Here is a 22,112-nt window from a genome sequence, read left to right as displayed (position 1 = left end):
ATCAGTGTATAGGATGTACACATTTCAAGATTACAAGTTTCCAGAACAAACCTCCAGAAAAATACTCTAACTTTCAACCGCTCCCGCTACCGTCATGGCCATCCTCTTTATTCCTGATCCTAGCGCGCCACCTCAGATACCAAGGACCCTCAAACAACTCCCCCATCCGCTCAATCTCCACCCCCTTAGTCTCAGGCATCCAGACCCCAAGTACAATCAGACCTACGAAACAGATCACTGCCCAGAACAGGTACGCGCCCCAATCATGCAGCGAGACAAACATGTTTGGAGTCACGCGCACGACGGCAAACTGGAAGAACCAGTGCAGCGACATGCTTGTTGCGTAGCTGACGTTGCGGATACGGGTAGGGAAGATCTCGGTCCCGTAGAGGTAAGGGATTGTGCAGAGGCCAATGGACCAGCCGATTGCGTAAATGAAGATCGACGCGATAGCAGCGTCGGAGGCGGATTTGTTTCTTGGGGACGTGGAGTCGGAGGGTGGCCGAAGGACACCCATGTAACTTGCTAGATATATGTGGGCGGCGAGTTGGAGAGATAGACCGAGGAGGGCGCAACGGCGACGGCCTAGATAGTCGATTAAACCCCAAGTGAAGGCCATTGTGAACACGAGCTTGACAATTCCGTAGGCGCCCGAGGAGACGAGGGAGGTCGCGTTGCCGGTGACGCCGGCGGACTCGAAAATGCTGGAAATGTAGTATGTTATGCCGTTGCCGCCGGACCATTGTGAGATAGTCTGCATAGCTATTAGAAGCCAGAAGCGTTGGCGGTAGTTGTGGTTTGTTTGTGATTCTTTAAATGCTCTCCAGTTAGAGGTTGAGGACAGAGTGTCGACCTTGAGGCGTGTCTGCGTCGTTATAAGGTTGAATTCGTCTTCAATTTCAGGAGATGATGTTTCTTTTCCGCGGAGGCGAGCGAGAACATGACGCCCTTCTTCCTTGCGGTGCTGCGAGACGAGGTAGCGAGGGGTTTCGGGAAGGGTATATGAGGCGATGAAGGCTACTCCGACGGGTATCAGGGGAATAGATTGCACAAGACGGTATTGTGTGCGTGTTGCGGACATATGAATCTGGGCGGCATAGTTAATGAAGAAGCCTGAATACCATATCAGTCTCGCGACGAAAACTTGTGCGACTGGGCCGTCCTACCTAGAGCCAATATGGCCAGCAAGACTACCATGTAGATGCTGACAATAAGACCTCTCGTTCGCGTCGGTGCTGTAGCCAAGTCAGCTGCGCTCAGCTTTCCAGCCAGGGCTTCACCAACCAATTTCAGACAGGTATAATGGCGTCACGACGGTCAGTGCCCCGGCACCAAGCCCGGCCCATATCCTAGCGAACAGCAACAGTCCATAGATGCCGGACGAGAACACTTGGATGAACGTGCCAGACGCCCAGATCAGGCACGCCAATCGCCATGACCTTAGTCTACCCAGTCGGTCATTGAGGTCCAAGGATAACAAAGCACCAATGGCTGCTCCGAGGACATTGAAAGATGTTATGTTCGCCATGCGATTCGCTAAACCGGTCTTATCGTGCGTCCAGTTGGCGGAGATGAGGTTGAACTCGGTTCTGAAAGAATCCAAGCGCACGGAGGCGCTATATCCGCCTTCATCGTAGCCTGGAGATATCAAAATCAATGAGCGAGCGTTCAGAAGACAGAGGAGGGAAATGGCAATGCCCCGACCTTTGGGGATACTCCCACAAGCGATGGTGAGGACAACCAAAGCGAAGTAAGGAGGAGTGGTCCACCGTGACCTGTCCAGCTCCAACCGCCTCATGACGGCGAGTCCGACGGGCGGGGCTGCCCAAAATTGGATAGTGATTATCTCGTCACCTAGCTACTAGCGGCTGAACGATTCAAGACTGAAATTCGGCAGAGGATTCGGCCCTTCGGCACAGTGATGTCTCCAGAAGTTGGCGAGGGGGAGGAAGATCTCCAGATGGGAAGCGCTGCTCGGTCAACTTCCGATCTTCGCAACTCTCCTTCACACGGACCTTGCCCTGCGACCTGCTGCAGTTTCTCGGCGACTGACAACAAGATATCTCTCCCGAATGACATCAAATACCGACAAGCGGTTTGCAGTCTGCTCTCAGCCGGAGGGGAGTTCATATTATTGCTCCTTGATGTCGTTGAGCTTGACCTGACTCAAGGATCCACCAGCATCCACCGCAGAAAGCAGGCCCGTTTTTATTTAACCGGCCCTCCAGCTTGAGACTAAATCTATATCTGCAGGGCTGCAGGCCGGTGCTTAGCCTTGAACACTGCTTTATTCCGGTAATTGACCGGTTGTTCCCCAGATAGACTAAACACTACTAAAGGCGCTCGCTCCTTCGCCTTGATCCTCGGTTTTTCCTCCTCCATCTCCGCGTTTCGGAAATCGGTTGCTCTCCATGGGATCCCAAGAGCATTTATCGCAGGCGGAGGAGTTAGGATTTTCTACATTGAGTACTCGGTGTCAAAGAATATCTTGAGACCAGCGCACTTGGACCTTTCCTACAGTCTTCACCATGAGAGCACAGCCCTGCACCCCGATAACTCTACGCAACTTAAGGACTGGACCCATGATCCTAGCGTCAATATCTACCAGACCAGGCCCGCGTCTCTTAGAATATCAGAAGGCGCTCTCAAGCACCCTATCTCACACCCAATATCATGGATTATTGAGGCATAGACTTCCATCTGGGGCCTGGGACAGTCACATGCACGTCGTCGAACCACGATACCCAGTCGTCCCAGATGCAGCATACAAGCCTTCACCGCACACGATTGCGGATGCCATGAGCTTCGAGTCCACGCTAGGGATCAACAATGTCGTTCTCGTTCAGCCTTCCATATATGGGGTCGACAATTCTTGCCTCCTCGACGCACTGCGGCACATTGGTCCTTCTCGCGGGCGAGGTGTGGTTGTCATTGATCCAGTCAACACTAACATTACAACACTGAGAACATGGCACACATTGGGTGTACGCGGCACACGGGTGAATTTTAAATCTTCAGGGAAGACGCCGACTCGTAAGGAGCTAGAGCAAACCCTCTTAGAACATGCGAAGCTTATCCTTCCGCTCGGCTGGATGATACAAATCCATGCATCATTGAACACGATTCCGCTGTTAGAAGATATCATCCCACATCTCGGAGTTAAAGTCTGTATCGACCATTTTGGAGGCCCCGATCTTCGGAAAGCGAAGTGTGAGCAGCAGGGCTCCTTCGACCCATACGCTCTCGCTGGGTTCTCTTCACTGATTACCCTGCTCAAGGCTGGGAAGACGTACGTCAAGATCTCCGCGCCGTATCGTCTGAGCAAGGACGAAGAATATCGAGACCTGAAGATCATAATACGAGAGTTTTTGCGAGAGGCTCCTGGCCGGGTGCTCTATGCCACGGACTGGCCGCATACTAGATTCTCTGGTGTGGATATTGAGCCTTTTACGATATTATGCCTACACCTCTGCGGTTCGAAGTCTGTGGCTGAAAAGGTGTTTCGATTGAATGCAGAGGAACTGATGGACGGTGCTCCTGCTATGTGAATCTCTACATTCTTGTGACTCGACATTGAAACCGAATTTTGAACACTAAAACTAGGTACTTCCTCGTTCGTTCCTGCCACTTATTGTTCCAATACCACCACCCATTGCTCATCTATACAATCTCCCCAGACGCGACCTCAGTCGTACAGATAACGCTCGCGCCCTAAAAAAACAAGTCATCAGCACCATCCTGACTAATCGAGGAGAGAATAACCCACAATAGTATAACAACACTTCGGCGTGCCTCCCTTGGGGCAATCCCATGTGAAATCCTCATTCTTCCTCAAATCAATACCTATACGAAGAAAAAGGCCAACTCATTAGCTCTCTGCTCACCGATTCCCCACCAAATCAAGCAAGATGAAGAGGTACATACAGTTCACCCCCTCCATCGAAACCTTTGAGTCTCTCGCTGGAACGAATCCTTCACAGCAAAACGGGTACTGCATCATGTGCACGTCGAGCGAGAGTGGGCAGAAGTAGGGCCTTTCGGCGAGGGTTGGTGCAGCCAGGGACAGGGTTAGGAGGATGCTTGGGATGATGACATGCATTTTCGCGTCTCGTTTTTGCTTTCCTTTCAGTGTGTGTATGTGTATTTTAGTGGAGGATCTGGTGATGAAAAGGAGTGTATGTAGTTGGAGTTGGAAAGAGCGCGAGGCAGAAGATTTAGGATAATTGAGTTAGCTTGGGTAGGAAATGTAGACGCGCGTGGGACTACGTCTACTATAAGAGGGGCTAGGGTAGGGATGTAGGAAGGCCCTTGATTCCTTGATTCAACACTGGTCTTTTGTCAGGAACGAGTTTCATCCCTTGCATTCTTGATATGTTTGGCATTTGGCATTTGCCAAATAATTGTACGTACGTATCGGGTATCCTACTCCGAGACTCCCAGAATTGTGTTCTAAATGGCACCACGAGCAATAGGTCTGAATCAGAGCACGTTTGATCCTGAATTCTTTTCAGATCTTTGGGCTCAGCGACCTTCAACCCCATCTCAATGATCTGTTTCTGGTCTCCATCAGAGGTGGTAGAAACTTGACCGACCGAGACAACGCTCTCAAGATTGACTGCTATACCGCGAACAAATCGTCCTTTGATGGAAGAGACACCACTATCATACTCAAAGCTGATCTCAGTGAGGGCTCTCTGCTCAGGTGAGTCTTCGCCATCCAGCTAAAGGGTGTCAAAAATGTGTCGGTATTCGAACATATAACTATCCTGCCAACCGCAAACAAAGGTAATAAGTAAAAAAGCTGCCATAGGTTTTCATTGGGGTTCTGAGGTGGAGACAAAGGGCTCTTAAAAATTCCATCTTGACAGGTATCTAGGTACAAATGTCTACTTGGAGGTACCGTGGAGGGGCTCTTGACAGTAGGAACCTTGGGGGACGTAGAGTAGTAGAGGCACTCTCGGACCCTCGCCGGTTTTAGAGCATGATCTGTTCAACAAAACACATGAAGATAAGCTGGTATTCTACCGAAATCTATATCATCTCTCAAGTCCAAGGCTTCTCTAGCAAGACCGTCATAAAACGTTACCAACGTTACCATCGCAATGCAAAACAATCGCCAACATCATGCGCCTTAGAATAACGAATTGAACAGCGAAAGACCACGGATCGAAAGTGATATCCACCCCCGAGACGCCCCCTCCCCCCCATAAGACCATCAAACTCAGACCTTCTGGCCAGCAGAAGCGGCCTCGACATCAGCAGCTGAACTCATGATCTGGACCTTAATGGCTCCTGTCTTGGGGTTTGCTGCGGTCTCGAACGCTTTAAGTGCATCTTCCAATGCGTAGCGGTGGGTAACAAGCTTCTTCAGATCGATTACGCCATTCTTCACGAGACGAATAGCGCGGGGCCAGGTGTTGCAGTACCGGTATTGGTACTGGAGGTCAATCTCTTGCGTACTCAGGCGCATGAAGGGGATTTTCATCTCATTCTTGCCAACACCAATAACGAACACCTTGCCACCAAATTTGACGCTCCAAATGGCAGAAGCGACACTGCTCTCGACACCAGTGCACTCCAGGGCAAGGCGGGGCCTCAGCGCACCAGGACCGACGCCCTGGCCGTCGTTGAAGACATTGATGATACCTTCAGCAGTCTGTTCCGCAGAAAGACCAATCTCGACCTTGTAGGTGCGCACCTCGGGTACGAGCTCCTTCGCAAACTTCAGGCGACCCTCGTCAATGTCGGTGATCACGAGAGGAGTGGCGCCAGCAGCGCGGGCACTGAGCAGTGTGATGAGACCGATGGGGCCAGCGCCAGTGATCAAGCAGGGATCGCCGAGGCGAAGACCGCTGCGCTCAATTGCAGCCAGTGACACACTGAGGGGTTCTAACAGAGCACCATCCTCGTAGCCCATGTCCCCAATCTTGTGGCACCAAACAGCGGGGTGGTTGACATAACGCCGCAGCAGGCCATCCACCGGTGGAGTCGAAAGGAAGGCAACCCGCTCGCAGCCATTGTAACGTCCAGTCAGACACGGTTCGCAGGCGTTGCAGATGATGTTGGGCTCAACGGCAACTCGGTCTCCAACTTTGAGGTGAGTGACATCCGGTGCGACTGCAATAACATCTCCGGCCGATTCGTGACCTAGAATATGGTCCCCGGTGACGATCATGGGACCAATGCAACCTGCATGCCAGAAGTGTACGTCTGATCTGTTTTGGAGAGCCAGTCGTCAGTCCAGCCAATCCCGATGAGACACGAAGTGATGAGAATTTCAACTCACCCGCAGATACCGGTACTGCGCACTTCAATGGTCACCTCTCCGGGCTTGAGACTTTCACCACTCTTAACCTCTGCGAGAGTCGGCGTGGACTCGGCCACCCATAGGTCATGCTTGGGGTTGGTGAAAACACCGATATTGGGCTTCTCGAGAACGGTTGTGGTAGCCATTATGATTCAATCGACGAAGTTCAAGAGGCTCGGACTGAAAACGAAGAGGACCAAGAGGGTAGAGGAAGAGAAAGTAAAAAGAATAGGAGGGAGAGCAGTCAAGGTTGGGGACCGGCAAGCTTTAATATTTGCCCCTCCATGCCTTAACACGGGGGGGATAATAATTCTGATGACACCAATAATAATGGCGTATGGTAAATCATGCGGACAGAAGATGCTCCAGAGAGGCAAGTATTATTATCCAGACGGTTAGGATACGACCCATTCTTCTCATCCTGCGGAACAGCATTGGGTGGAGGAAATGATCGTGGCATCCAGAGGGCCCCGCCATAACGGCCTTTTATCCGGGCTCGTCGGTGCGGGGTCCCCTCATCCTTCATTGGCCCTTATAGGCTTGTAGGCTTTATCCTGGTCGCTTCTTTGCTGCGCCCAGGTGCTTCATGATACGTATATAATTCATTTGAACGCCAGTTTGTCCATCTCGTTTCACATTTCTCACGGCACACTCCAACTGCCCTCATTCTCGCGCCTGTTGCAATGTACGGAGAAATTCATCCACGCCCAGATACCTGGATCCACCAAATCTAGTCCCAGGTCAATAGCAGAAAAACTCAAAAGAAAGCTGTCTCAGCTGGGATTTGAAGAGCGAAGCGCATGGCACCGTTGAAGCTAGGTGGGAGTTACAGTCCCCGACAGATTCCACTGCCCAAGATCCGGCAGATAGGGCAACGTTGGTGGTCTCGGTTAATTGCGATCAATGGACTTAATTAGCCTCATTATCGTCGATTTTCTTTTTTGGTTTCAGCCATGAGTACCACAAATCTAGTTGTTTCCATTACTACTATGATTGCTGATTGCTTTTGATGAGCAGCCGCACCAGACTTCTTCCATTGAGATCTTGCCTTACTGAGACTGGCAATTCTCCGGTGGCACTGGGCGCATGGATATCGCCTTTGGTGGAGAATCCTCCAACCGCCTGCTGCACCCGCCCTCTATCAACGGCGAACGCTTACCCAGGCCATTGTTCGGTTTCACTCAACCCATCTATCCCGAGGTTTCTCACTGAATTACCGAGTCATACATTCACCCTCTCCATTGGCTGAATGATGATATCATTAGCCGCGTGGATTATCTCCTAGCTAGCTACGGAGTAGTGGACTGTGGTCGAATGGTGGACCGAGTCGCTGCCAGCGAAACAATATCGAAATCTTGCTACCCAAGTGACTTCAGTACTTCTACAGAATCTCCCAATCGTGCACCAAGCTCTGAGATTATAAGGCATCAACTCGCAAGAATGCAATGGTTCAAGATGCCATACTTTGGAGATTTTTGGATCGACGTCGAGTCGAGTGACAGTCCATGCCACATGGCATCCTTCAAGGGTTTTCTCTAAGGCTCGCTAATAATAAGCTTATCTTAGCCAAACATAATTCCTACCCCAAGGGTTCGTAGGGCGAGCATTAGCGGCAGTGAACATGCCACCCGCATTGGGACAGGATTCACACAGGCCGATCGTCATGATCATATAGCCAGGGCGCTATGGGTCCCCTCCGAAGCTTGACTTTAGCCCTTGCACTGAGTCAAAGGGCCCTCACGGTGTACGCGGTAGTACTTGAAGGAATAAGCTTTCTGTTGAATCATGCTGCGGGTCACAGTTGCAGGTAAGATGAGAGTCCAGTGGTCAAGTCAAATTGCTCTTCTATAACCACAGCCTCTGTCAGTGTATATGATCGTCAAGCATGAGCCCATGTACATTCTGCAGAGTAATTGTTCGGTCCCATAGCCGGTCAGTCTCCCGGCACATGGTCTTTAGGTAGTGCCGTGATGCGCTTCAGACAAGGCTGCGAAACAAACGTCTCTATCTGCATCGCTAGCCTGTAAGGCGGAAAGACCGCTAAGAGTAACATGGGATTATTGCTTGCTGGCCGGGCGCTCCATCAAATACCCAATATTGCTGGGTGGAAGTAGATTATTCATTGCCTTGGAATTTGAGGACTTCGGTCACGTCAAGAAACTGCCACGAAGGGCCTCGGTAGCACCAATCTATACCCAAAGGTAATGCTTCCTTGGAGTACGCAACAACGTGCAAGAGGGATTTAAACAAAGGCTTCGCTGACGTTTGAGCCATAGTATGCAGGAGACAATTGATTCCCTTCTGAAGTTTGCGATTGCTGAATTACTGATTGCTAATGCCTACACACGCGCTGGATCGATACCGAGGTAGAGGCTATTGTGTATGTGGATGGAGAATAGGCAAATATATTGACCACAACATACGTTCTTGCTGAAGGTGAGCCGCTTGAAAGCGTCAGTGTAGAAAATATGAGTATTGATTTTATAGTGGTATAGATTGTATTCGGGTTGGCATGATATCGCTTGAGTCGGGGGGTCGGTAAATTCATACCATTCTTTTTCTAAGATGACGGTCTTATAGTGTTCCACGCCTTTAACATTAGTGGTAAGTGTCGGTAAGAGAGATCATATGGGCTCTGTGGTAGCTCGGATTGTAATGTTGTGATGGAAGGGTGATGGTGAGCTGTTTAAACACTACCTACCGGCGAATCACGTGACCGCTCGGAAACTTCAGGGAAATTCAAATCTCAGATTCTGGACTTGCTGCATTGCGCGACGGCTCTTGTTTAACCCGCCATTGGAACTCTTCGTCCCTCACCTGTGATTCTCCAGGTCATTACTCTTCTTTCCTCTACCTTTTCCATTCCAGTGGCCATCAAGATGCCTGTCACGGCTTCCCGCGCCGTGCTGCGGCAATCGCAGTTCCTGACCCGGAGGACCGCCGTCAGACACTCTTCTTCCACATCTCAGGCTGCCTCAAAGGCATCTGAGACTGCCTCTTCCACTGCCTCCAAGGCTCAGGAAGGTCTCTCTCGCGTCACCTCTTCTGCTGGCCCTGCCATCTCGAACGCTGCCCAGGGTCTCGGCAACACCTTGAAGAAAGTTGGTGGAAGAACCGGAAAAGTTGTCTCATTCATTGAATGTGAGTGATAGTCTGGGGTTTGCTCTGTCACGTTTTTGGCTTTGGCTGAGGGCATTCTGTTCGTGGTGTAACGTTTCTCTGAATGATTGTCCTCGCCTTTCTGCGTCCTGAAAGGGGCCGGTTATCGGGCCATCTCAATTTGTCTCGGACAGCATTGCTAATGCAGTTTCTCTTAAAACAGCATTGATACCCCCAACTCTCTACTACTCGCGGGTTGGCCTTGAACTCGGCAAGCTCGTGTTTCGTGGGCAGAACATGACCCCCCCGTAAGCTATCACCAAACGTACCTCTACAACCACCTTAAACCCGCTAATCCGATTTCAGGAACCTGGCTACTTTCCAGTCATACTACCAGCCTCTGCTCAACTCCCTTCGCAACCCTGCCGCTTCCAGCTCCGTTTCTCCTCAAAGCATCCTGGCCCGCGTCCGCAACGCCGATAAGAAGCAGCTTGCTCTGGCCGGTGTCACTGCCGCGGAGGTCATTGGATTCTTCACAGTTGGAGAGATCATCGGTCGCTTCAACATTGTCGGTTACAGGGGAGAACCCGCCCATGGACACCACTAAATCCATCGCTCGCAATATATCTGGCCTGTCTTCATTTCCGCTATATCTTTCCTTTGTTAACTGTACTATGTATGATAGACGATGGAATTGAACTGTTGTCTGGGGTAAATCAAACAATCTAGATCTTTTTTATGTTTTGTGCATAATCTATTATTATTGCCAATGGCCTGATTCCGCTCACAGTCATTGCGATCGAGAACTAATGAAGCACCATGCAATACCGGCTGGTAGTATCCTTTCGTAGTCGTGTATGAATATAACACATTGAAATTCCAGGGCTGCAATGCTCAGAACATCGTATGAACCAGCCTAGGACTAGGTAGGTCCATCGAGTGCTGTATACCCCATGCAGGTGCAGTGGGTTGCGCCGACTCGCTATCTTCGGCACCTGATTGGCCCGTGCGGGGAAGAATTCTGATCTTTTTTTTTCTGATCTCAAATCCCAGCACTTTATCGACATCAATACTTCTTGCACGATCTCTGCTCTTCAGCCTCCCCTCTCGTCGCTATAGATGAGCAGGAGCTATTTCAGAGATGGACGCTTTTAAGCTGTTGACGCGGTCAATGAAGTTGAAGCCTACAACTAACCAATCTTCAACTACATCAACCCGTCTCCCATCTACAGGAAAAGCAGAAAACCCGCAACTCTTCCGTGCTTCAGCCTTGGAGGAAAAGGGCCAGGGAAAGAAAAGGAAAAGAGGCCATGGTGCGGATGAAGCTGGCACCAGCACTATCAACGAAGATGCATTGAATCTAGACTTCTTCAGTCATGGCAAAAGTTCTGCAACTCGGAGTTCGGAAATCGTCGCGGCAGAGGCGGATCGCGCTCCTGCGGGCCAGGAAGCAGTAGCTGATTCAGTGGAGGATGATTCTATGGATGAAGTGCAGCGCCGGACCATTTTAAACGCGCATAAGATCAAGGTCACCGACATGCGTGATATTGAGGAAGTCACTCCCGCTCAGCTTCAAAGTGAAGAGCCAAAGAAGAAGAAGAAGAAGCGGAAGCAGCAGGAAGAGAAGCTTCAGCCTCAGGCTCTTAGTAAGAAGGAGCAGAAGAAGGTACGGCGGTTGTATCCCCAGCCGCTAGTATCGTTTAAGGACCTCCGGACGAAATATAAGATCTCGCGGCGTCTGGCGGAGAATATTGCTGAGCAGGGATTTACAGTTCCTACGGAAGTGCAGCTAGGGAGTTTGCCTTTGCTTCTTGGGGATGGCGCGGTTTCTGAGAAGGCGGGTTCTACGACGGCCATTGAGCCCGATCTTCTGGTTGTTGCGCCTACTGGAAGTGGAAAGACGTTATCGTTCATGATCCCGGTGATCAACAAGATTGTTCGTCATCACCACGATCAGCCCGAGGAACATGGTATTTTCGCCGTTGTTGTTGCCCCTACGAAAGAACTCGCTAGTCAGATTGTCAACGAGGGAAGGAAACTGGCCCTCGGAACAGGTGTGAAGATTACGCTTATGAAGAAGGGTATGCGAGTGGCGGAGCGTGATGATGAGGACGACAATGTTCTAAACGAGAGCGGCTCGGAATCTTCAGGCTCAGAAGGCGAGGATAAACCGACCGAGGCCCAAGATAAGGAAGCAGTCCCTATCACTAAAAGTGATATTCTCGTCTCAACACCGTTAATGCTTGTCAACGCACTCTCTGCAAACAAAACGAAAACTCTTGCGAGTCTACCTCTAGTCAGGAATCTAGTCATGGATGAAGCAGACGTCCTGTTGGATCCTTTGTTCCGCGACCAAACGCTCGATATCTGGCGTTCCTGTACTCATGCGGAGCTTCGAGCCAGTCTTTGGTCCGCCACCATGGGCTCAAGCATCGAAGACCTTGCTAAAACAACGATCAAGGAGCGAAAGCTCTCCCAAGTCGAGACAAAATCATACCCCCTGATTCGACTAGTAGTTGGCCTCAAGGACTCCGCTATTCCAAACATTAAGCACAAACTCGTCTACGCGGCCACCGAACAAGGAAAGCTCCTCGGTCTCAGACAACTTCTCCACCCTACAGCAGGGACAGCCTCAGACGTTCGTATCCGCCCACCGTTCCTTGTCTTCACACAGACGATTCCTCGAGCTATAGCCCTTCACTCGGAGTTACTTTATGATATTCCTCCAGAAGCTGGCGGCTCGTCACGAATTGCAGTACTACACTCAGATCTATCCGACACACAGAGATCTGAAATTATGAAAGGCTTCCGCAAGGGCGAAATCTGGATTCTTGTCACAACGGACCTGTTAGCCCGTGGTGTTGACTTCCGAGGCATTAATGGAGTTGTGAACTACGACATACCCAATACACCAGCAGTCTACGTCCACAGAGTCGGACGAACGGGAAGAGCTGGGCGCGAGGGCGGTATTGCAGTCACTTACTACACGAAAGAGGATATTCCCTACGTGAAGAGCATTGCAAATATCATTGACGTCAGTGAGAAGCTACGCGGCGAGTCCGGAGAACGCTCTGTGCAGAAGTGGCTGCTAGATGCGTTACCCGACCTCAGCAAGAAGCACAAGCAGGAGCTAAAGAAACACGGTGTCAAGGCTCGGCAAACTGGTCTCAATAAGGATGGTAAAGAGGACAAAAACCAGCGCAGGGCGAGAATCAGCACGAAGAGCGGCTTCGAGCGACGACAGGAGAACAAAAAGAAAGGTGCGATCGCAGCTAGCCGGAAGAAGTCGCAAGGGCAAGACAAATCCGATAATGAAAGTGACGGTGATGACGGTTGGGACGGTTTGGAGGACTAAATCTATACCTGAGCCCAAATAGTCCTTGTATTGTACAATATTTGCTCAATATTCCCATACCCAGCAATTTGATATACCACCAACTTGTCTATCTATAACCATCATGACCGCTAACCCTGCTCCCCGTCGGTTTTTGCAACCTCTACTAAACTCCTCTTCAGTTTAATCGGCACAACAATCCTCGCCTTTCCAGGCAAAACTCCCTCTAGCACATCCCGATCCCTATCAAAGTAAACTGCCCAGCTGCCATCCTCCTCCTTGACAGCACAAAACCCCCTCCGCTCAAGAACAATCATTGTCTCATCTTCTTTCCAGTCCCACGGCGCAGGAACATGCTCGCAGCTCTGCGTCCGGTTCCCGTATTTCAACTCATGCGTCTCTGTATCTGCGTATAGCCAGTTTAGCATCGGGGGACTGTCCTGTATTGATGTGACGAGTCCGAGGCCACGCTTGCGGTCTTTCATATGATCTGGCTCGGGGTAGTCTATGTAAAATGCCTGCCCGGCGTGTGCTTCTTTCTTCCGTTTTGAGGGGTCCGGGTCATCGATGTAGACCTTATCAATCAAGTTTCACTTAGTCTACTCTATTCTTTCAAAACATAGTAACGGTCTGGGGAAAGACGTACCTTGTTATCTCTCAACACGACCCTCTTCCCTTGTATCTCGTCGCCTTCTGGAACACCTCTACATTCCAATTCCACATCCGTGTAGAACTTTGCCATGCGCTTTTCGTCGTCATCTCGTCGGTTTTGTTTCCGTTGTTCGCTGCACCCCAGGGCTATTCCTGTGACGGTTGGAATTGCAGTTATTGCGAGGAGTCCGATGACCATTCTAGTGGTTGAATATGGTATAGGCTAGATCCCTTCGCGCGTGTAGGTGTGTTCGTGGCGAAAATGTATGTAGATGTTACAGGTTGCGGGGAAGGTATATATAATAATTTGAAAAAAGGTAATAATGACTTCGTACGGTTCGGAAGCAAACAATGGCAATTTGACTTTTGGACGAGGGATGTGAGGGTCTAATAGAGGTAATATAACTTGTCGCAGTAGCTAATTCTAGTTCTCATGGGAGATCGAGTTCGAGATCGTATCGTACCTGGCCGATTACACCTACGTCATACAATCGGGGGGTGATCGTGGCACGTGAGTCTCAAACCTGAGTCCTCAGTCCAGGCCGACAAAGCCTTGCCAGAATATTAGTTAATCTTCTTGATATGTTTGATTTGCTTTTCTGAATAGAAGGAGTATGACAGCAAGATATGGTATCGTGAGATAGTCATGTAGCTTGTAAGACGCATGAATGGATTCCAGAATCTATCTGCTCTAGTTGGCCTCTATCGATCTTGATGATCTATCGTCGCACATAAAAATCTTCGTGACGTCGTATATGTTGGTTCAATTCTCGATTCATGCCCAGAGAGGCAGATGTCAAGCTAGAGCTTCTCGCTCCAACCCCACACGGACCACCAACAGCGCACTGCAACGGCACCCCCATCTGCAGTCTCCCAGTCGTCGTACCCTGTCTCTTCGCCCTCTTCAACAACCACCAGACCAAGATCTTTGAGGCGTCCTCGAAGCTCTTGCACTTGCGGTAAATACGCATCGCGTAGTGGCATTTCAAGCACAACACGAGCGTCAAGACCACGGCTTAGCCAAACAGCAATAGTATCGACCAGCATCCGTGGATGGTCAGGTGAGTAGAGAGGATCAGCGGCCAAAATCAGATCGTACAGCTCCCCCGTAGTGGGTAGTAACTCCGGCGCGATAGACCAATCCAGGACTCCAGTTGTGACTGTCGCAGACGTATTGTTGAGAAGCTCCACGTTTAGAGCAGCGTTGTGAGCAAGGTTCGGTACGATCGGCGGAAGGTCCGTGAGATGAATATTTGCTGATTTGCCGCACAACGCCGCGAAGGAGAGGCCGACGAGCCCAGTGCCTGCGCCTAACTCGAGTGCTCGAAGGGTACGATCAGAAGACAGAGTTGTTGACCTGGCAGACACGAGCGGTGGAGCGGATTCGAGGAGGGAGTGGAGGCGCCGAGAGAGGAGATACGACGAAACCCAGGTTTTCATGCCTAAATTGTCGGAGGTTAATGAGGGCTCGTGGAGGGTTAATGTCAACTCTTCGCCAGAAAACGTGGGGATCGCAAAGACGCGGGACATCGCTGGCATTGCTGTTGGAAGGAGTAAGTCAGTTCCTAAGTGCCTATCCCAATATCCATACGTGGTTTTGTGTACCAGTTCGGCCAGACCGCTCGCTGAGACGCGCAGATGCGGCATCCCAGATAGCTTCGCGCAACTCATCGGTTTCCAGCCACCCCAAAGGACTGGCTATGATGGACGTAATGTACCGGGTGAGACCCGTCGGTTCGACAGGTCGGCTTTTGACGGGTTTATGAGCGCTGGAGCCAAAACTTCGCGGTTTGATCGTCAACAGCTCCAAGGTCTGGAGAAGTTCAGTGCCGGAGGGCTTTGTGTAAATTTGGGGAAGGTCGAGCACTGTGAGACGCTTATCAGTACGTCTGGCCCACAAATATCTATCAGAGGGGTAGAATGGGCGGTCAAACCATGAATAGGCTCGTCAGGGTCTGCGGAGATCATATTGAAGGCGCTGACGAGAGTTCGGAAGTCAAACGGGGTAGGTCTTCAGCAACATGGCCAGCGGGGCTAGGGGATCCTTCTTAAACAAGTCGACCGCGTGGCGAATGGCTATCTCGATTTCAGGCACGCAGAGAAAAAAAAAGGCGTAATCGCCTAGAAGGGAAAGGTTGGTTTGCGGATGGGCTCCACTCTGGTCCAGGAGGCTCAGAAGAACGCATCCAGATTCCAGACCATAAAGTATCAAGATCCAGCATTCACATTGTATCAAACCCCTTGCGCCTCTCATAGAATCAATCATATCGTTGTTCATTCCAGCGTTGACTTGAACCCTTGGTAGGCCTGCTCGATATCGAATGCTATCTCCCTGGCCTGCTCCTCGCTCAGCTCTTCCGTGGCGCGCATTTGATTCAAGGTAATCAGCCATTGTATGATTTTGGCCCTGTTCTCGAAGTCCATATCTGTAACCTTATTTACTGATTGGATAACTTCGGAAAGTAGCGGATGAAGTGCGTCTTTCGAGAACATGTTTAACTTCAGCGCATCGAGGAAGGTGATGAAGTTCTCCGTAGCCGTCAAAATCAGTGTACCAGAGGCTCCACCAGGGGGCCCTGATGCACCTGGGGCTTTGCTGGCCGACGGACCGCTGTGCGTGGCTTGTTCGACTGTCGCGGGTAGCCCGATACGGAGGCGTTCGGTGGCACGGGGGCATTCGAGCTGTTTCCAGGTATATCATCAGTACGAGAAATATTTAGTGATAAAGAAGAACCGGCAAGCTCACCCCCCATGCCCTCTTGAAAGTCTCCAGATCAACAAACTCCCTCGAGACCGTATCGTCGCCCAAGCTGGACTTGTACTGCTTCAGTAGACGAGTGCATGTTTCCGTGTATTCTGCCTCTGTAACCACATCTTTGATATAGGCTTTCTCCAGTCCGTCCAGCGTGACTATAATACTGTAAATCTCAGCGAGAGACTCGTATAGGTCGCGCTCCGCTGAGCTAGATGTGAGTTTCACTTCCTGGTGATGGGTCAGTTCGGCGCCGTCGCAGCAGGTAACAGCTAGCATACCTCATCGAGATTGATAGATGCCGACCTAGTTGTGTTTGGAGTATAGCTGTAGGGTGTTGGAGCATAAGCTAGAGGGCGCTGAGCATACATCGTGTCGGCATATGTAGGTGATCGTCATGACAGCCCGGGCCAGGGCCAGCGGAGCCTCTATAAGAGGGGACAGAAGGCGGTCACCCGATTTGGTCGAGCACCTCGTCGGTTCCTAATTTCTGCCGTTTCTGCTATTGGTACCGCCCAAGTTTTCAAGTTTTTTTTTGGCTATTGGATTTTCTGCCCTCGAGCCCCCAACATCGGGACCTTTTTTTTTTCCATTACTGGTTTCTGTACGAGTTTGTTTTAGATCCTACTTGTTTGGTAGGATAGCAATCGCACGATGGCTGGCGGTCAGAAAAAGTCCACGAAGAAGTTCGAGAAGAAGCATCTCAAGGATGTCCTCGAACGGCGAAAGGCGGCTGCGAAGATCAAGCAGCGCAATCATCTAAAGGACAAGCGCAAGTCAGACAATGCTAAGTCGCGAGCCGAAAGAGAGGACGACTCGGAGGAGGTTGCAGAGCAGGGCAAGAAGCAGAATGCTTTCGCGGAGATGAACGTGGATGACTTTTTCGCTGGAGGATTCGATATTGCAGATGCTGCGTCCGACAAGAAGAAGACGAAGAAGAAGGATGTCACACCGAAGACCGGCAAGCGCAAGCGGTCTGATGCACAAGAAGAAGAACCAGCGACAAGTAGTGGAGAGGAGGACGATGCGGAGGATGGATCAGATGCCAGCGAAGTCGACGATTTTGAGATGCACAAGGGCGATCTCGAGGCTCTAAAGGAGAAGGATCCGGAATTCTACAAGTACTTGAAGGAGAATGATGCTGAATTGCTCGACTTTGGTGACCTTGCAGAAGTCGACGCTCTTAGTGAAGGAGAAGAGGAGGAGGAGGAAGAGCCAGCGAAGAAGAAGAAAAAGAAGGCGGCCAAGGAAGAAGAGCCTGCCACTGACCTCACAGTTGCGACTGTGAAGAAGTGGCAGAAGCTGATGGAGGAACAACACTCTATCCGCGCCATGCGGCAGACAGTCCTTGCCTTCCGTGCTGCAGCCTACCTCGACGACCCCGATGCCCAGGAGCAAAAGTACTCGATCTCGGATTCCCACGTCTACCACCAGGTCCTCGTCACCGCGCTCGGCCACGTACCAAAGGTGCTTGCTCACCACCTCCCGGTCAAGGAAAATGCTGCCGGTAAAGTCAGAGTCTCGCTCGACTCAAAGAAGTTCAAGACCCTTACGCCGCTCATCAAGTCGCACACCTCTTCAGTTCAAACGCTGCTTGCGAACCTCTCCGACGAGCGGACATTGAAACTGACCCTCTCCTCCATTGAGCCCATGCTCCCTTACCTTCTGCAATTCAGAAAGCTCCTCAAGGTTCTGATCAAGACCATAGTAAGCATCTGGGCCGACGCATCCACTACAGAAGCCACTCGTATCGTCGGTTTCCTGCTCCTCCGCCGCCTAATGGTCATCGGCGACGCCGGACTGAAAGAGTCCGTCCTCAAAGCCTCCTACGAAGGTGTCGTCAAGGGTAGCCGCAACACAACCGTGCACACACTCCCCGGCGTCAATTTGATGAAGAACTCCGCCGCCGAGCTCTGGGGCATCGACCAAAACGTCTCCTACACGACCGGCTTCAACTTCATTCGTCAACTCGCCATGCACCTCCGCAGCAGCATCACCAACACCTCGAAGGAAAGCTACAAAACAATCTACAACTGGCAGTACGTGCACAGCCTGGACTTCTGGTCTCGCGTGCTCTCGCAACACTGCGACGGCCTCGTCGAAGCCAAACTTGGCAAACAATCCGCCCTCCGCCCCCTCATCTACCCTGTTGTCCAGATAACCCTCGGCGCCATGCGCCTCATTCCCACAGCACAGTACCTCCCCCTGCGCTTCCAGCTCACCCGCTCCCTCCTCCGCCTTTCCCGCGCCTCAGGTACATACATCCCTCTCGCCTCCTCCCTCCTTGAACCGCTCAACCTCTCCGAGCTCCGCAAGCCCCCCAAACAAGCCACTCTCCGACCCCTGGACTTCTCAACGTCTATCCGCGCACCAAAGTCCTACATCCGCACGCGCGTCTACCAAGACGGCGCCGCTGAACAAGTCGCCGAGCTCCTTTCGGAATTCTTCGTCCTCTGGAGCAAGCACATCGCCTTCCCCGAACTCTCGGTCCCCGTTGTCGTGGCCCTAAAGCGCTGGCTCAAACAGGTCACTTCCCGCAGCTCCGGCAACCGAAACACAAAGATCAACCAGATGATTCTGTTGCTTGTGCAAAAGGTCGAAGCGAACGCGAAGTGGATCGAGGAGCGTCGTGTGAACGTGACCTTTGCCCCAAGGAATCGGGTTGAGGTCGATGCGTTTTTGAAGGATGTGGACTGGGAGAGTACGCCGCTTGGCGCTTTCGTCAAGGTGCAGAGGAAGTTGAGGGAGGAGAAGGCGGCGATCCTGGAGGAAGGAAGGAGAGAGGAGGAGAAGAGGCGGAAGGAAGAGAGAGAGGGTGGTGGTGAGGATGTGGTCATGGATGATGTGGCTAGTGAGAATGATGAGAGTGGGAGTGAGGACGAGGATGAGGAGGTTGAAGATGTCGATGGAGAAGATGTCTCTGAGAATGAGGATGAGGATGAGGAAGAAGGAGAGGAAGAAGAAGAGGATGATGAGTGAAGAGTTGTCTTTTTATACCTCGTATAGAGTATGTGGTCTCTCAAACCCACTTTGCAAATATTAGTTCCAGTTATCTTATCCGTTCACGTTACTACATTCGCCTACATATCAACTGCATGGCTGGTCAAAAGTGCACGCCGGGAGAGCATTCGTCTCGCCTTGTGTAAAGCCTCTATTATCCTGTAACGTCTATACCTAGTCTACGTCATTAACTCTATCGTTTGTATCATATCAAGTCAGCTCAGTGATTCTGTTGGCCTGGGCAACTAAACAGGCACCGTTCCCGGCATCGCAATAGGTCTCGACTGCCTCATCGCCGCATCCTCCTCCTCAGCCGAAGCATGCGCTTCGCTCGGTAACATGATGGCCTTATCAATCGCTACCGGCAAGCCCCTATGCCTCCCTCTTAATGCCACCGCCGCTAGAATCAGCTTGCTAAGCGCGTGCCAAACACCACAGAACGAGAGATTCCTTCCCGGGTATCCCGTGCTGATCCCGACGCAGCCATAGGCGGAGATGACTTCAAAGAGGATATTGAAGGTTGAGTAGCCGACAGGGTCGCTATTGTAGTTACTGGACTCGATGATAGAGATGAAGAAAACGGCGAGAGCAATCCACCAGAGGTCATGACTAAGCTGATCTTTTAGTTGTTCGCGGATGAAATGTCGGCGGGTGCCTTCCTTTGAAAGGAGGTGGTGGCGCAATAGGTGGGATAGAGTGTTTGGGGGAGTTTGGGTATCGTGGTCGTATAGGGTTTCATCGTCGGCGTATATTCCTAGAGAGCGCTCTTCGTAGACGTTCGTATGTCTGAGAAGGTTAGTGTTGTGAATAGGGAGATACCTGTGGGGCACGACTTACCTCATAGTGACCAGTACGGGGAAAGGTGATATGTACTACAATAAGAGTCAGATGTCGCAAAATAATCTTGGTTGTTGGCCGAGGAACACACCATCATGAGAACTAGCCATAAGTTAGTATCAAGAACGTTATAATAGCTAAAGTGAAACTTACCATATAAGACAAGTAGCCCTTGACGCAAGTCTGCAATATTGACAACGGAGAATCCTCCAGCTCGAACGGCTAGAGACACTATTAGCCGAAGATACCGACTTCATGAGTCTTTGACTACTTACCCAGTGCTTGAAACAAGCCATCCAAGATACGGTAGCCTGTGGGTAAGCTCTCGATCTCCTTGTTCCCGATCGCAAGCACTTCGAAACCAGCCCAATCAATCCCATTGAATACGATCACAGTAGCAAGCAGGTACCATGTATGGCGCGCTGGGAAAAGGTTTGTGTATACCTGGTTCATTTGGTCAGACCAGAAGGATTATACAGAGTTGTACCATAACGTACCCTTCGAGGGTGGTCTAGGATGAAATCCAGGGTAATCCTCCAACTTTTCCACGACGGCTCATTAGGAATCATTTTCCTCATTGACCAGACCATCAACCGCAAAAAGCAAGGGTAAAGAGTATTTCCAGCAAGGATCAGTAAACCCATGGTAATGAGCGGGTAGGCACTGTGCGGTAGTTAGTATGGTGGCAGTTTTTCCATTGCAGCTGTGCATACTCTGTTTGTAAAGCCGTCATATTCGCGTCCAGGATACCCATACCGCTATTCACGAAGGCAGAGACGGCGAAGAACGCCCCTGTCCAGAACGGCGACAGGCCGTTTTCCCGAGGGATTTGCGGTTTATTGACTTCTAGCCAGGTCCCCATACCCACAATTCCCAGGCAAAGAAACGACAGCCAGTAGAGAGGGACTATCGCGGATAGGAAAGAAACAGCCTTGTACTCAACTCCCTGCAGCCGCTCTCTCTCTTCCAAGGTCAAGCCGTGAAACTGCGAGTTCCGTGAAATGAGTCCCTTGGATTCGAAGTACTTTTGGGTTCCTCGCCAGATACCAATTGATGGAAATAGGTAAGTTTTGTTGAGCGAATGCCAGCTATTTCTCGCGGATTCATCCTGACATTTCAACTCGTAGGGTGTTTCGGCAGCGGCTGATTTCTGGCGATCAGGCACAATACCGAGATCGTTGTCGCCTGGAAGAATTTGATTCCCGACCGTGGACCGGCTTGGGCTTCGTAGAGGAGCAACATGGCTTGTCGGATCGCCTTTCGTGACGGACATCTCATGAGCTGCAGACTTAACCCGGGTATCAGACAAAGGTGCATCTTGAGGTCTCTGCGCAAGGGCATCTGATATGCCGTTGAATTTATGTTGAAATGCCCTCTTTCGAACATGGAGAACAGTAATTGAAATTAGGATCGCATGCCCGAGCAGAAGAAGCACAAACATAACAACCTGCTGAAACGTGCTCAAGGTAGATGCCTCAACCTGCAGTTGTTAGCTTGGTTTGGCTAAGGGCTAGGCCAGCCGAGGAACTTGCACTGTTCAAACCAGCGCCTGTAATGGCACTAACGCACATAAACAAGGAATCGGCATAGGAGACACTCTGAGCGGGATTCGAAGCCCCCCAGAAGATCAGACTACTGATCAGCGAAACAATGATAAAATAGGCATAGTGAAGGGTGAGAAAATTAAACGGCGGCAGTAGCATCGATATGCTTCTGCTCGAGAGCCGAAGACAGCGCCGTGCTAGTTGTTGAGCGGTTAGTTTTGTTGTAGTGTAGTGACCCAGGAAAGGGAAAGGAGTGACTTACGGGGCATCGGGGGCGTCGAGGGTAGTTAAAGGAGCGCTGAAGCAGACGGAGAAACAGAAATAGCCAAAAGACATGACGGTAAGGCTGCAAGAAATGAGCGATGGGCCTTTACCTAACGAGACGAGTGGATCGGAATGATCTTGAAGGTTGAAAAATCAGAGGAAACGGCGTGGGTCTGGATCTTCTTACCCACACCGCTGCTCAACTGACAACAACATCATCTTGCTTGCTTTGTCTCGGATGCATTCGAATATTGTTAGTTCAGTCCGGGATAAGTCTTGGAATCTCTTTTCTACAGCCGGTATGAGTGCATCTCGTCCACAGAG

General features: G+C 50.8%; 8 protein-coding genes across 8 annotated transcripts; 4 read left to right on the top strand and 4 right to left on the bottom strand.

Moving 5' to 3' along the window:
- Positions 1–8: 8 nt before the first annotated feature.
- BJY04DRAFT_190435 (putative MFS quinate transporter) lies at positions 9–1,936 on the bottom strand. The gene is made up of 4 exons (XM_073711505.1): positions 1,705–1,936; positions 1,285–1,638; positions 1,167–1,235; positions 9–1,113 (listed from the first exon to the last, which is right to left on the bottom strand). The coding sequence occupies exons 1-4, from the start codon at positions 1,796–1,798 to the stop codon at positions 74–76; spliced, it is 1,557 nt and encodes a 518-aa protein (XP_073570760.1). The 5' UTR covers positions 1,799–1,936; the 3' UTR covers positions 9–73.
- A 592-nt stretch (positions 1,937–2,528) lies between these two features.
- On the top strand, positions 2,529–3,548 carry BJY04DRAFT_207859 (putative TIM barrel metal-dependent hydrolase; the record flags this gene model as incomplete). The annotated part of the gene is made up of 2 exons (XM_073713909.1): positions 2,529–2,593; positions 2,693–3,548. 2 exons carry the CDS (start codon positions 2,529–2,531, stop codon positions 3,546–3,548), a joined length of 921 nt encoding a protein of 306 aa, XP_073570759.1.
- A 1,673-nt stretch (positions 3,549–5,221) lies between these two features.
- BJY04DRAFT_207858 (NAD(P)-dependent alcohol dehydrogenase) lies at positions 5,222–6,453 on the bottom strand (the record flags this gene model as incomplete). Its single annotated transcript, XM_073713908.1, has 2 exons — positions 5,222–6,215; positions 6,287–6,453. 2 exons carry the CDS (start codon positions 6,451–6,453, stop codon positions 5,222–5,224), a joined length of 1,161 nt encoding a protein of 386 aa, XP_073570758.1.
- Positions 6,454–9,071: 2,618 nt separating this feature from the next.
- Positions 9,072–10,205, top strand: BJY04DRAFT_190428 (F1F0 ATP synthase subunit g). The gene is made up of 3 exons (XM_073711504.1): positions 9,072–9,448; positions 9,630–9,714; positions 9,773–10,205. Exons 1-3 carry the CDS (start codon positions 9,187–9,189, stop codon positions 10,011–10,013), a joined length of 588 nt encoding a protein of 195 aa, XP_073570757.1. The 5' UTR covers positions 9,072–9,186; the 3' UTR covers positions 10,014–10,205.
- Positions 10,206–10,382: 177 nt separating this feature from the next.
- rok1 (RNA-dependent ATPase ROK1) lies at positions 10,383–12,816 on the top strand. The gene has a single exon (XM_073720866.1). The coding sequence runs from the start codon at positions 10,548–10,550 to the stop codon at positions 12,759–12,761; it is 2,214 nt and encodes a 737-aa protein (XP_073570756.1). The 5' UTR covers positions 10,383–10,547; the 3' UTR covers positions 12,762–12,816.
- Positions 12,817–12,871: 55 nt separating this feature from the next.
- Positions 12,872–16,514, bottom strand: BJY04DRAFT_207856 (VPS28 protein-domain-containing protein; the record flags this gene model as incomplete). Its single annotated transcript, XM_073713907.1, has 7 exons — positions 12,872–13,315; positions 13,387–13,614; positions 14,238–14,932; positions 14,997–15,295; positions 15,682–16,073; positions 16,138–16,374; positions 16,425–16,514. 7 exons carry the CDS (start codon positions 16,512–16,514, stop codon positions 12,872–12,874), a joined length of 2,385 nt encoding a protein of 794 aa, XP_073570755.1.
- Positions 16,515–16,708: 194 nt separating this feature from the next.
- Positions 16,709–19,322, top strand: BJY04DRAFT_68617 (mRNA-binding ribosome synthesis protein NOC2). The gene has a single exon (XM_073720865.1). The coding sequence runs from the start codon at positions 16,798–16,800 to the stop codon at positions 19,120–19,122; it is 2,325 nt and encodes a 774-aa protein (XP_073570754.1). The 5' UTR covers positions 16,709–16,797; the 3' UTR covers positions 19,123–19,322.
- A 66-nt stretch (positions 19,323–19,388) lies between these two features.
- On the bottom strand, positions 19,389–21,860 carry BJY04DRAFT_218780 (putative potassium transporter; the record flags this gene model as incomplete). Its single annotated transcript, XM_073716388.1, has 9 exons — positions 19,389–19,929; positions 19,981–20,015; positions 20,072–20,082; positions 20,134–20,202; positions 20,256–20,424; positions 20,478–20,643; positions 20,694–21,460; positions 21,670–21,721; positions 21,787–21,860. The coding sequence occupies 9 exons, from the start codon at positions 21,858–21,860 to the stop codon at positions 19,389–19,391; spliced, it is 1,884 nt and encodes a 627-aa protein (XP_073570753.1).
- Positions 21,861–22,112: the final 252 nt, after the last annotated feature.

The sequence above is a fragment of the Aspergillus karnatakaensis genome (genome assembly GCF_047715665.1).
Source record: "Aspergillus karnatakaensis strain CBS 102800 unplaced genomic scaffold BJY04scaffold_27, whole genome shotgun sequence".
In the NCBI taxonomy this organism is placed as follows: Eukaryota; Fungi; Ascomycota; class Eurotiomycetes; order Eurotiales; family Aspergillaceae; genus Aspergillus; species Aspergillus karnatakaensis.
The sequence above is the reverse complement of the archived record's forward strand: the minus strand, read 5'-3'. Positions and strand labels throughout refer to the sequence as shown.

Bases quoted from the DNA above. Each gene is read 5' to 3' on its own strand.
- BJY04DRAFT_68617 (XM_073720865.1), top strand. From the start codon at position 16,798: ATGGCTGGCGGTCAGAAAAAGTCCACGAAGAAGTTCGAGAAGAAGCAT.
- BJY04DRAFT_190435 (XM_073711505.1), bottom strand. From the start codon at position 1,798: ATGAGGCGGTTGGAGCTGGACAGGTCACGGTGGACCACTCCTCCTTAC. The intron at 1,236-1,284 runs GTTGGTGAAGCC...ACTTGGCTACAG, and splicing joins ATTATACCTGTCTGAAATTG to CACCGACGCGAACGAGAGGT. The intron at 1,114-1,166 runs GTAGGACGGCCC...TATGGTATTCAG, and splicing joins GCTGGCCATATTGGCTCTAG to GCTTCTTCATTAACTATGCC.
- rok1 (XM_073720866.1), top strand. From the start codon at position 10,548: ATGGACGCTTTTAAGCTGTTGACGCGGTCAATGAAGTTGAAGCCTACA.
- BJY04DRAFT_190428 (XM_073711504.1), top strand. From the start codon at position 9,187: ATGCCTGTCACGGCTTCCCGCGCCGTGCTGCGGCAATCGCAGTTCCTG. The intron at 9,449-9,629 runs GTGAGTGATAGT...CTCTTAAAACAG, and splicing joins AGTTGTCTCATTCATTGAAT to CATTGATACCCCCAACTCTC. The intron at 9,715-9,772 runs GTAAGCTATCAC...ATCCGATTTCAG, and splicing joins GGGCAGAACATGACCCCCCC to GAACCTGGCTACTTTCCAGT.